The 14,387-nt window shown below is 35.8% G+C and overlaps 1 protein-coding gene across 2 annotated transcripts in view; it reads right to left on the reverse strand.

The window, feature by feature from the left end:
- Positions 1 to 716: 716 nt before the first annotated feature.
- The window catches only part of LOC105209024 (synaptic vesicle glycoprotein 2A), a 46,966-nt gene continuing 33,295 nt past the window's right edge, over positions 717 to 14,387 (reverse strand). The window contains exons 1-5 of one of the 2 annotated variants that reach the window (XM_054230740.1): positions 4,332 to 4,797; positions 3,034 to 3,546; positions 2,548 to 2,971; positions 1,487 to 1,713; positions 717 to 1,419 (exon numbers count right to left, since the gene is read on the reverse strand). In XM_054230740.1, the coding sequence (XP_054086715.1) occupies positions 1,061 to 1,419; positions 1,487 to 1,713; positions 2,548 to 2,971; positions 3,034 to 3,546; positions 4,332 to 4,338 (1,530 nt within the window). In that variant the 5' untranslated portion in view covers positions 4,339 to 4,797 and the 3' untranslated portion in view covers positions 717 to 1,060. Of the gene's footprint in view, positions 1,420 to 1,486; positions 1,714 to 2,547; positions 2,972 to 3,033; positions 3,547 to 4,331; positions 4,798 to 14,387 lie in introns of those variants that run through there. The other variant, XM_054230739.1, reaches the window with a different exon arrangement.

Below are 14,387 nucleotides of genomic sequence, written 5' to 3' on the forward strand. Positions count from 1 at the left end.
AGGGAACATTTTGTACAGTACCTGTGAATTCAAATTTTTCCAATAGACCTTCAATTCTTGATCTGACAGAACGACCATAATTGCTCTTATAGTTGAGGCCACTGACGCCGAAGTTCGGTAGTAAATTTTAATAATTTCGACTCGTTGTTGGATCGTATATTTTTCCATGATGAAATGGTAAACCTTACTGAAGAGAAATGTCAAAGGATCGTCCCTATTGAAAACTATTTACTACTATACATGACAGCCTTTTCGTCATGTGGTTCCCTGAACAGACCCGGAAAACCGGATTTGAAAATTGCATACTGAAGGTTTGATATCAGTATCGATTCAAATTCTAGACTGGATGTAAATCTATATGTTCGAGAACACCGATCTCGGCTCTTCCTGGATTTTAAAATTACGCAAGATTCTTCAAAATGGGTATAGTTTATTATGCGCTACCTTCGGAGTTTTTTGCATCAACGTGTTATACCTGATTATCTTATGTCGATATAAGGGAGTGCTATAACAGTTATATTTCTCATGATACTTTTAACAAGGTGATTCAGTTCAAAGACAGTTCATATTAAGACATAATACAAAAAATAATTATTTCTAAATTACTATTAATAGCTTAAGGTTTTGGTTCCTAAGCCTAACAAAAACTCTGATATTTAAAACATTTAATGAAGGCGAGCTCACGTTTTCATCAATTTCCCATTCAAAAACGACCATTATTTTAAAAGTTGTATTTATTTATATGTAATTGAAAACAAAAATTACAAATATTTTAATACTTAAATATAATAGGACGAGTTTTACTGCATGATATATAATATACTATTACATATCTATATCGGTACATATACATAACCATACGTATGTATATATGTTATTAGGAATATATTTCAGCTAAAGTTATCAGTATTTGTACAATTCGATGAGTCTTTCGATTCACTTTTCCTGTTAAGTTATTCATTTATTTCGTTTAAATTTGATCATGATCGTAACTATTTAATTAATACTTAAGTAGAAATGGAAGTGGTTAAATAGCCAATATCTATTTAATCACACTCTCTCATTTCGCCACACTATTTTTAACCACGCGCTCACGTTTACGCTCCGGCAGGACGGCGGCCAAAGCGATTAGTACCGCGGTAAGTGCCGTCATGCCCCAAAACAGAATGTCACAATGATTGAATAGGACCATTGCAACGATATTACCACCGGCCACAGAGCCCAGACGACCAATCATCATAGCAAAGCACATACCCATCGCATTGATCTGTGTGGGATAGAACTCAATCGCAATGGTGCCGATGACACCACCACAATTACCAACACTCATGAGCAGCGTTAAGACGACCACAGCGGCGGCAAAGTCCGAAATCCAATGTGCGACGGCCGCACAAACGCAGGACACCACCAGCCAAATCACTAAAATAAGTAAATTTATTTGTTAGACTTTCAAATTTGTTGTATAAAAGTTAAAAAAAAAACTCACTCAACAAGTTGACCTTGCCCAATATATCGATGGTGTAGGCGAATACTACAAAGACAAGCGTAAATACGGCACCAATCATTATCAGCACTTGGAACATAAAGGTGTCCAAGACGTTGCTGCAATCAGTGCTCGCCCCCGTTGTTGTCATATCAATGCCACCAATTACGCTGCATATCTTGAGATCTTGACCATTTTTGGCGATGAGCTCGTTGAGCACTGTAGGGAACCTATGTATTGAATGAAAGAGAAAAAATTATCATATAAGCTGGATATACTGAATTATTTTCTTGCACAACTGTGAGATGGTCATTCCTGAACTGTTTTCTCAGAATACAAAAGTTCTATCTATGAAACACACGAAGCATGGAAGTAAAAGCTCGACCAAGCAGAAGTGTAAACTCCAATTCAATTATAAAAACCTAAGCTTACTTAGAATAAATATGTTCACGGTCACGCATGTTTCAGCAGAATTCGTTCTGATTGACAATTAATACCCCACCAGAACCGTATGTAAAAACCTAACCAGAGATCTTCAGGAAACTCGAAACAACTCAAAATTAGACCAAAATACCATAAGTGCCGTGTTAGTTGGATTTAAAAATCCGATAATATGAAGAACTGAGGTTATCTAAGATAAATCTAGATTTATAACAAGATTATCAAGAGCGTCGAATCTAACAAGACCCAATCGATCAAAGCCCGATGGGAACCCATACCAGATTTTAGGTATTGTTTTTGTGGAACAACGCTTATGTTACTTTCTAGTTCCGTTCTAGTGGAAGCGGAACACTCTGCTCGAATTACAAGGTCCCTTATTTCCATTCGATGTATATATTTCTATAATTCTCAAACGGTTAACAAATCTTTGAGATCGAAATTGCAACCACGATAGGTCGATATATTTTTAGAGTCTTTCCTAACTTTATATGGGTAGCATATATGGTGAGCATATAGTTTAATTCTCCTATAAAAATTCGGATTGATTCTCAACCACTCTAAATATTTCTGCTCTCTATTGAAAAGTTAAAGTAAAATTCATAGTTCTTCATATATTTACTCACCACATGAATAATCCTTGAGAAATACCGTAAACCGAGAACAGCGAAAAACATATATTAAATGTGTGCAAAATGCGTTCCTTATAAAACAGCGGTGTCGTTTGGCTCCAGATCAATTTCAATGCATCCTTAACACCATGAATATTTGACAGATCAGCGCCACCGGTTTGCAACACAATACTCTTCACTGGGAAGTTATCTGGCTTATCACCAGAATTTTTAGCATAAATATGACGGAGAATGGCCAAAGAAGCATCGTGCTCTCCATGTACCAACAAATATTTCGGTGCTTCGGGTAATGTAGCCAAGCCTATCAAGCCCAAAACCGATAGCAGGGTATTGACCAAAAAGAAGGCACGCCACGAAGCGAATTTCACGCCCAATAGGACGAAATCTAGTTTCAACGGCAGTATGACAAGACCCATGGCTGAAAATGAAGTAGACATTTTTGTAATCAAATTATAATTATATTTCTTACACCCAACTTACCTGGCAAAAACATGAGCGCAAATGGCAAGAAGATCGCCAACAGCGTCACATAGCGTACGCGCGTTCTATTACTATGATACTCGCCACACAGGCTGAAGACACACGCCTGACAGCCAGAAATGAAGAAACCATTGAGGAAACGGAATGCGATCAACATCCAAGTGTTGACGGAGAAGGCCGAAATGATGGTCGCTACGGCGGCCAGCAATAACGAATAGCGCAACGTACGTACACGACCGCAGGTGTCCGCCAGAAAGCCCATTATATGCGAACTTAGCACAATGCCGAAGTAACCGGCGGACGCGAGTAGGCCCTGCTCAGCTTGTGTTGCTGCCAAATCACATTTTATCATCGGCATTACCATGCCAATGCCCATCGTTTCGGCCATCACTGCCATGAAGCAAATGCCGCAAATCAGCATCAATGTATAGTGGAAACGTCCGACACCGGTCAGCGTCAGCGCCTCCTCGTAGGTGTGTGAGGCCACTTGTGATTTGTCATGCTGCTTTTTGCCTGCAATGAACATAAAGAAACCCATCAAAGGGTATTTGTCAATCAAATGTCTTGATTACAATTTAATTTATGCTAAAATTATTCTTATGAAATGAAAGGTTTTCTAGTTAAAAGTCGAGTCAAACTTTGTACAGCCTCATTAGTTCGCGCGTTTAGTACTTATAATGAACAACGGTTCCGCAAATGATCCGGATGAGTCGGAAGAAAACTCATCCGTACCGAGTTTCTACGATACAAAAATCTTTCGTTGGTTTTCTTTATTTCTATATCTCGGTGGTATCAGTGGTCTTGGCATGGTTTTAGCGTTATATTATTTGATCTTCTTTGACTCGACTATGCCTGATATACATCTGAAGTTTCCAGTATCTATAGACGGCAAACCGGTACAAAAGGTGCAGTCGTATACTTAAAGAGATTGAGAGGGAGAGATATGCTGAAGTAAGGACGAAGGTAAGGCGATTGAAGGAAGTGTAAAACCGGCTCTTTGAGTAGTTCAACGAGAAAACTGTTCGATATATTGAAAACCGTAGTTTTCGAAAGACTTTTGAACCCTATAATAGTCTTATCCGATTCGATATTTTTGGGATCTGCCGAGAAACAACTTTCTGTTCCAATTAACTTTAACTTTTTCGGAGGCACCTTAGAAGAGGTATTACCGCATCTACTGTATTTAAAGAAATTAAACCTTCAGAATTTCTCTATATTCCACTCAGAATATCGTATCTTTCGATAGTTCAGGGTTAAGTACATCAAAATTATCACCTACGACTATCTTAAGCCGATACCTTCCATATAAATCCACGTTCAAAGACACAACCACCGTTACATCAAACCAAAGCCATATAACCTCACTTTTAGCACCAAGTAACCGCCATATCGCAAATTTCATTAAATTTCACACACAAATCTTTTACGAATTCATAGCGCTTCTAAAAAGTTGGCACTCATTTGCAAAACGCAATAATATTATTCGCAAATTACATTAATTGCTAATAAAAACATAGGCGACATTAAATTAGACGCGCCATTAGCTGCATGTAATGTTGGTCGCTAAATTTTGTGCGCCATAAATTCAAAGAAGAAGCCTTCTAAGTATGATTTTGCACTTATGTTTTCTTATGAATCTTTCTGACTGTGCCATTCAATTCACCGCACACGATGGTAATAAAATGAAAATTAAGCGACAGCTGGGCGCAAACTAAATATGTAATATACGTAAATTTGTACAAAATTAGTGCTATTTGCTTGTAAAACCAAGAGAACACGAGGATCTACAACAATGTTTTACGAAAATGATATATGTATATCAGAGGTCTGTAGGAAATTGTGGAAGAAAACCACACCTATAAATACTAGTTCATACATACTGACGATTTTTTTGTTGAGCTCTGTTACAATTCTATGGATTTACAAATTGAGTACTGATATAAGCGGTATTCCGACCAGCTCCGTTAGTTCGTTCGCTCGTTAGTCTTTATTCGGTATTTTTTATTTGAAAATTTTATTCAAAATATTGGCTGTCGCTAGCTACTACTTTTGACCATCTTTCTAGCAGCATGCATATTCCGTGACGAAAGAATTCCTCATCTTTCGAGTCGATCCAAATATCAATCCAATTTTTGACTTCTTCATAAGAACTGAAGTGCTCGTTAGCTAGACCGTGTGGCATCGATCGGAACAAGTGGTAGTCAGAGGGAGCAACGTCTGGAGAATACGGCGGGTGAGGTAAGATCTCCCATTTCAGCGTCTCCAAATATGTTTTGAACACCTTTGCGACGTGAGGCCGAGCATTGTCATGCTGTAGAATGACTTTATCGTGTCTTTCCTCGTACTGTAGCCGTTTTTCTTTTAGTGCTCGACTCAAACGCATCAATTGCGTTCGGTATCGATCTCCTGTGATGGCTTTAGCAGCTCATAATATATCACCCCAGCTGGTCCCATTATATGCAGAGCATGACCTTGGCTTCATAATCACCATTCTTAAAACGTTGAAACAATTCGCGACATGTTCTTTCATTTAGGACAGCTTCACCGTGCGTATCCGAAAGCATTCGGTGAGCCTCAGCAGCACTTTTCTTGGAATTAAAAAATAAAAGCAAAATTTCCCGCAAATGTCGAGAATTCGGCTCAAAAAGTGACAAACAGATCTCTACAAATATTGTGTTGGGTTAATGTTGACACAAATGTCCAAAATCGTTATAAAACGATTTAATCGACCAGTGCTTGACCATAGACACAACTATTGGAAAACGGTGGAAGCAAAGTTGTAGACCTAATATTATAGGACTCGACCTTTCATTATAGTCAGTAATCATATTCCGACTGTTGAAATGAGTCTTTTGACTAGATTTCCACATAAAGAAATGAAGCACTTATCGAAGAAGCAAATAAGAGTTTAACTTCAAAGTCTCAAGAATAACAAATTAATATTTCTTTGAAATCTCTTGAAATTATTTTCTAAATATCTTTAGGGGTTTAGGTCTTTCTAAGATCTAATTCTTCTTCTTCTTGACTGGCGTAGACAGGTATAGCCTGGTCCTTCCATCGGAGTGGAGGTCTCCCTCTTCCTCGGCTTCCACAAGCGGGTACTGCATCGAACACTTTCCGATCTGGAGCACTTTCCTCCATTAGAAATTCTAATTACCACACTTAAATTTAAATTTGTCTGACAAGAAACAAAGTAACTAAAAGACTACCTGGATTAGTCTTTCAGTCATAACCTGCATTTAGAGATTATCTCTTTCAAATTTGAGGTCAAATTATTTATATTTCTTTGAGATCTGAGATTTTAGCTATATATTGTCAAGGACCCTTTCCGAAGTTCTTTAACATGACTTAGAATAAACAATAGACCCAAGAAATTGTATAGCAGAAATATAAAAAATAAAATGGAAGGAGAATTGGTCACGAGATCTTCTTCCTAAGTATTGTTGATATAGCATCTTCAGTTTTTCAATATATTTTCGAGAAAATAAAGTTTCGCTTGTCAACCGTGTAACTTCGGGTACATACTCGTAACCCTGATTCTTCTCGATGTATAAAATATAATATATATAAGCTCTTTCGGTTAGGTTAGGTTAACAGGGAGATCTGTGCGCATATACAAGATCTTACATATACAGCTTTGAGCGCCGACCTTTGTCTTACCAAAAAACACCTAGAGGATCAGAATGACTCTTCGGAAAAGCGCTTGGAATCTATTATATAATTCGCCAGATTGTCTCGTCCCTAGTTTCAACGCACGTGCACCTATTGGACAATATCTAGTAGACACACCAATAATAGCGCCAAATTGAAAGCTTGCTAAGAGAAAGGCACTTATATATGAGGCAAAGAATTTCCTACAGACCCTCTAAGTACATATCTAAGTATGTAAGAACGCTTGTAACTAATTAGCGCCTCGAAACAAGCGAAGTGTGTAGAAGAATAAGAAAAGAAATGCATAAGTTAAATATACGCCAAAGCATTGTAATACACCAGACACACTTACAAATAGTATATAACTGAGTGGCATAACTACACATTTGCGTTTACATACATACAAACACACACAGCCGTAAGAGCAAGTGTAGATAGTGAAATGCCAACTTGAAGAGACCAAAATCGCGCCAATACTTACGAGTACTAAGTAACAGCAATAAACAATTAGTAGACCAAACCGCAGTAGTGTACTTACACACACATATATATAGACATATACTGACGCTAATATTTTTACTCCACAACTAGCCACAGTGGCAGACATTGGGACGAAAGAAAAGCTTCGTGCAACAAATTTTCTTGCGAGTCATTTTAGTTACACTTGAGACTTAGAATTGCCGTCGACGTGAGTGCTTAGAAGACGGTCATACCAAACAACCAAAAAACAAAAGACGATAACAAAAACAAAAACAACACAACATACCAAAACTCAACATATACGAAAGTTATATAAAGAAAGTCTTTTGCGCTTTTTGTCATCTGCTTCTTCTGCGTTCTTACTGTGCTTACTTGTTCTCTCTAATTCGATTGTAATTAATTACGAATATGTCTACACCCGCACCTGCTGCTGGCGCCAATGACGCTAATAAAGATGAAGAAATCACTTTACCGAAATCGGACAGTTTCTTCGAGTCGAAAACCTTCCGTCTCATCTCTTTGTTTATATACATTGCGGGCATCAGTGGTTTGGGCATGACACTGGCCTTGTATCATTTGTTTATTTGGGATTCGCGTATGCCACCGCTGCCGGAGTATAAACATGCGCATCATGTGGGCTAAGGAGCGTCACATATGTGTATGTGTATGTAGGGGAGAAGTGTATGATTGATACGAATACGAATGGAGAGTTTCTAATGTTAAGTGTGATATCCCAGTAGACGACCTTGGTGAGTATGACAACACTATATTGTGAATATCTAATGTGTATGTGTACAATAAACGTCGGACTTCAAAAAAGTAGTTTTGAGAAAAACGCGTTTAAAGCCGTAGCTGTTACAGTTAGAGCGTTAAAGGCCCCGAGACTAATTAAACAATAACTTCAAGAATATTGCTTTAATTTTTGAGGACATATTCTTGAAATGTTAAACAATAAGATAAAACAAAAAAAAAATCGATTTTTCGAAAGTGAAAACCCAGACCCCTCCCTTGAATTATCTTTATATTTGGAAATAGGAAAGAGTTACACGGTGTAATGTCTGGCGAATATGATGGCTGGGGCATCGTTACAGTATTGCTTTTGGCAAATAATTCACGAACAAGCAACGGTGTGAGAGCTTTTAAAACGAAACTTTTAACGTAAATCCCATCCTTCAAGAGCATGTATTTCTGTTCATGTGTTAAGTAATCACTATGTTAATCGACTCACCGATTAGATGATTTGTCAGTTTTAGTAATCTTATTCGATATTGTATCAGCAAATCTTCAGATATCTCTTGTCAATGCGATAATTAATTTCAACCGAAATGTATGCTCGCAAAGTTAATCACATGAAGCTACAATATGGCATCACTTAAGAATGGTGATACTAAAAGTAATCTCAATTTATTCAAAAAGTTTTATAACTGGTCATGAAATTTAGGTCTCACATCAACCAAAAGAGAAGATTAGCCAAAACCGAATGTTAATAATTGAAAATGTGATGATGATTGCTAGACCACTAGAGCATCTCTTGTTTAAGTATTTAACTGTAGCTTTTTATTAAAAATAATGTAAGCCTGAAAACGTTTAAAACAAAAATTGTGAAAGAATTTATTGATGACATTCATTATTTCATTTTGATTACTCATACGCCCGGTATGATCAGCAACTTAGCCTACACTACAAGCAAGGTAAGATATCAAGTGAACTGCTCAACATATGCTCAAGTGAAAACTAGTCCTATTTGAGTAAATAATTAAATATGTGGAAGGATTATCATAGAATGGATGACCCCAAGGTTGGCAATATTAACCATATTTGGTGGTATCTACTTTTTTTTTTAATCATCAGTGATGTCAGTCTTAAAATTAAAAAGATAGTTTATGATTTATCAATTCAACAATAAGACTCCCAAGGGCAAAGAAAGCCAATGCTTCAATATCTCTCAAATGAAACAGATTTTGTAATTCTTAAAGGTATTGCCATTTGAGTATTTATCATTAGTTCAATAATTCGCCGATTATAACTATTCATCTGGAATTCATCCGCATTATATTTTAATGAAATTTAGTTTTAGTTTTTATAATTAAATAAATTCTTAATATATTGGAATCAATAAAATCTGGTTCTAAGATCACGATCTCCTCCCTTATGAATTTTAGTATTTTATCAACCTCATGCAATCACTTCAATTGTTGATTTTAATAGTTACTCGACTCGAAATATTTCTTATAGTAGTAGTTCACTTTAGTATTTTTATGAGTGTTTAAATTCTCTAGAATGTGAAAATAGTCCTGATCCAGCAAATCAATGAGATCCTTCACATTAAAGAGACAATAATGATAAGAAAATGAACGGGAAATCGGTATTATTAGTTCCAAATTTAAGTGAGAGACAAATATTACAAACAATAATATCTTGATTTTTTTTTGAATAATCTGGAACTCATCCGCAATTATTATTTATTTTTTATAAATTTAATTTTTTTTTATAAAACATTTTTCTGACCTGGTTCCTCCAACATTTTTTCAATTATTTTCGCTTCAAGATCAACTTTTATAAAAATAAATTAAATATTTCAACAGTTGGCAACTCTGCCAGTCGTACAATGAATTCGAATCGCGAAAATATATTTTGTTATAAAACTTTATCACTTTATGTAACTTGCTCACTAAAGTGCTGATCTTTTGAAGCACCCTGTATTCAATTCATTGTTTATACTATATATATTCGGTAGCTCATACGTACTCTCCGCAATGACACACAGTTTTGACATTTTAACTTTTTCGAATTTTTCACAAAAAAGTCCCTTCACATTCGCACACCCTCTTAATTTTGACTGTCTGTCATCGCCAACAGCGGCGCACTCACTCGCGCCAGTCCCTACACTGGGGCGGCGGATTAATTAACGCCATTAAAGCGAAATTCAGCACCATCAAAACGGCAAACAACAAAAAGTCAAAAAGTTGACAAAGCAATACGGCAACACGGTTTAATCCTATTTTTCGTTTCACTAAATCCCAAGCAGCCGCACAAACAACCGAGAGTTCGAGCCATGCACCCACCCATTGGTGGCGATATATCATTTAGCCTGGTGTTTGATGGCTCTGTGTTAATTTCTCAGTATTTCCTGTCATGCGACTCTATATTGCCATTAACTTTTTGACAGTTCTACCACAAACGTGTGCGTCCGCATTTTCATCAATTCGCGTTCAACAATTAATTCACAGCTATGTGACTGACTGACATATATACATATATATATATATTTTTAAATGCGATTTTGATTTGATTTCCATCAACGAATCACATTTAAATTGCGCCGATCAGCGCAAACACGTCGCAGACTGCGTGTTGACGTCGCGAAAAAATGGCGGAAAATCTAGCGAAAATTGTCAATATAATTGAATCGAGTGTGAATAATAATAATGACGACGGCGATGCGGACACGACGACGGGTACCACCGCAGAAACAACTGCAACTAGTACGCCAACGGAATCAAGAGGCTCACGCCCAACCACAGTCAGGATATCCACCGGTCATTTGCCATCGTATCGTTTGCACGATGCTGACGAGATATTGGCGCATAGACCGACTTTTTCAGAGCGTTGCATACGCTATGTCATGGTGTTGATCTATTTGTGTGGCCTATGCAGTTTGGGCTTTTTTCTATCGATTTATCATATTTTCTTTTGGGACTCACGTATGCCACCGTTGCATAAGAGTATGATTATGAAGAAACCACCAGGATATGGTTAAATGCGGAATGGTGGAAAATTAAGTGATAGAACGTTATAGGTGTGTGTGTGTGTGATAAAAAATAATAATTTTCTTCAATGTAGACATTCTGTTACTAGATCAGAAAGAGAAAAAATTCAACAAATGCACGCTGTCAATAAATCTGTGGAATTAAAAATATGGTGAGTCCAAGATCATACAGTAGAAAGAAAGATATAACCGTATTATCGTTGTTGAATTATGTTAATTATTCGCCAAAAAGATTTGGAGAAAAAAGCGCCCTCTGCTGGCCAGTTTTGGTAAGAAAAATATTGTTTGTAGTAAAACTGTCAGGATTTCCAAAAAGCGATTTCGAAAACTGGACAGATGCTGAGGTTTCGTAACCGAATTTGTAATTCTTTTAATTTTTGTGACTGAAAGGCTCATCTATTGGTCGTCTTCATTGGACACATTAAAATGAGTTGGCACCTTTTTATACTCTCGCAACAAATGTTACTAAAGAGAGTATTATAGTTTTGTTCACATAACGGTTGTTTGTAAGTCCCTAAACTAAACGAGTTAGATATAAGGTTATATATACCGAAGTGATCAGGCTGACGAGTAAAGTTCAAATCCGGATGTCTGTCTGTACGTCCGTCGGTCTGTCCGACAGTCTGTAAATAAAACTATAGAAATAAAATTTGGTACAAAGGATTGTTCTAGGAAGGGGCATATTTGGATGTATTTTTTTTTTTGGGAAAGTGGGCACATACATATCTGGTAAACTACTAAAGCTATATCAACGAAATTCTCAGGAGTCGGCATTTCCTTATATAGTCCAAAAATAGAGGATATTGAATTATAACCACGCCCACCTCCCATACAAAGGTTATGTTGAAAACGACTAAAAATACTTTAATTCAGTAAGGGAAAACACCAGAAACCTTAAATTTCATTATAAAGAAGGTACAAATTAGTATAAGAAAATGTTAAGTGGATGTGGCTTCGCCCACTTATGAGTCGAAAGCCATATCTCCGAAACTACTCGACCAATATCAATGGAATTTGACGTGTAATATTTTCCTTGCATCTCAATGATATGTTGTGAAATTTGGCCAAATCGGCCTATGTTCGATCTGAATAGTTTACTTTACAATATGTAAAGTGAGCACTAGTGAAGATATCGGAACAGAACTTTGCATAAATACTGCATTTATAGTGTGCCAGCCCCTTGGTGCTTCTAACCTAATATTATGGTTTCCAACTTTCAATGGACTTTATACAATATATATGACGAATATGTGGGTCAAATTGTGTATTATATAATATAAATAAAGTTAAATAAATAAATTGCGAGAGTATAAAATGTTCGGTTACACCCGAACTTAGCCCTTCCTTACTTGTTTTCATTACTTTTTTATGATTTTCGGAAGTTTTAACGATTTTTTCGATAGCTATGCTTTCTTTAAACTTGATAACGGTCCAATGATCGCTCTCTTTTTCAATTTCCAAAAATTAGAATGTACAGCGTTACTGTTTCGGTGAGGCTTGGTGAGATTTGTAGTGATTTAAGCGTAAAGTTCTATCTGTATAACCTTTCAATGTGATATATTTAAATAAATGGTAACCCTAATTTATTGAATTCTAAAAGAATTTAAGATGTGAAAATTCTGTTCTGAAATTGTTTTAGACTAAAACTTTTTGAAAACCCCTCTGTAACATGTAATCATCTTTAATATTTGTTGTAGTTTGTTGTTAATTTCATTTTTCAGGAACATGGCAACTCTGGTTAATATATCTTTTTTTTCTTATTATTCTCAATTGCATATATCAAAAGCCTTCAATTTGATAATTTTTTTTATATATGTACTTATCGTAATAAATATTACTTTTTTCCATAAATATGGCAACTCTTTCAAAAATTTTCCGATTTTCTATTATAAAATAGCTATTTCTGACCACTTACATATATTTGAAACACAATTATTACATTTTACATATGTATATTTTTTTCAATTTGAAAAACTCTCTGCAGCTATAGATTTTGAAACAAGCAGAGTTGCAATTTAGATTTTTTTTTCGGTTTACCAAACTGGTTTTTTTAATATTGGATATACCAGAAAAATAATTAGCGCTATCGAATAATATATAAGTTACATATTGTTCGAAGCCTTTTTAGTAACTTACATTGCACTGTGAACACCGCCTTAAATCAATTAGTCACAAGCACCTTCAAATTCCTATTCAAATCAGTTACCAATTATCACACACACACCCAGCGCATTTAATGCCACACACTGTTATTTAGCAGCTACCAACAAATCACAGCCATGTGCCGTTATATCACCAAACCAAAGTCTACGACGTTCCATTGAAACGTGCTGCTTGCTGCTGCTTTAAATTTTCCATATACGAGTCTGATTTAGTCTACCTTAACTAAGCTTATCAGCCAAGCGAGAGTCTTGCTTTAGCTGCTGTTTGGCGGTGGTTTGATTTGATTTGATTTGCCTCGCGCATAACCTGCTAACACACTTTTCCAGTGCACGCTTCGTTCATTCACGAGGAAACCTTGCAACGCTAAATCGATATGGATTAAATACACCCTTGTAGTTGTACGAGCTCGTGTGTATGTGTGACTGCGTGGTGTCGCGGTGTGAGCGCATTCGATTGTGTGTATAACTCTCTTGAGCTCTTTTCTTTATGTCTAAAATATATTGGCAATCGATGGCGCCGGTAGCGCATTTCGTTAAAATTTAGTTGGAAAAATGTTTAACAAAGAAAACTAATTCAATTATAAATGAAATGATTTCTTTGTGCGAGAATAACTTTTATTTAGCATACTTATAGGCGTGAGTGAGCATTTTGGTTGGTTGAGAATACAAATCAACATAAAGTTTCTTCGCTTGAAATCTTATATTTATATGAAGTGTATTAATGATGCATACCGATTCACTTTAAATTTAACCTTCTTAAAATATTAAAGATTGTGTAAAAATCATTGTGATACACACTAAATGTAGGCAACGTTTTTTGAAACCATTATAAAGTTTGAAAAAATTTGGTTATCGAAAAAATTAGCTGCGTAAGTCTAATATAGTGTTCGAAAAATTCATTTTCATCTCTCAGTTTTCAGTTATACTTTAACTTTCACTCACTCCTAAATGTAGGCTACGTTTTTTATTCAGTCAAGGCATAGGTTATGTTATAAGGACGTCCCCCCAATAAAGAACTGGACTACATACTTTTTTTGGGAATTCTTCTGTCTACCTCCTAAATGTAGGCAACTTTTTTGTAGTATATGAACAATAGTAATTTAAAAAATAAAAAAATACCCAGAAAAGTATAAAAATATCAAAATATTTTATTTTTCAATTAAATTTATTCTCAATAAAAAGATCACACTGCATTATGAATGATGTTATACTCAGTATTCATTAACGTTGCCTACCTTTATTGTTATTGACAGCATTTTTGGTAATTAAAATTCAAACGACTGAACAAAATA

This window comes from Zeugodacus cucurbitae, chromosome 5, assembly GCF_028554725.1.
Source record: "Zeugodacus cucurbitae isolate PBARC_wt_2022May chromosome 5, idZeuCucr1.2, whole genome shotgun sequence".
Lineage (NCBI taxonomy): Eukaryota > Metazoa > Arthropoda > Insecta > Diptera > Tephritidae > Zeugodacus > Zeugodacus cucurbitae.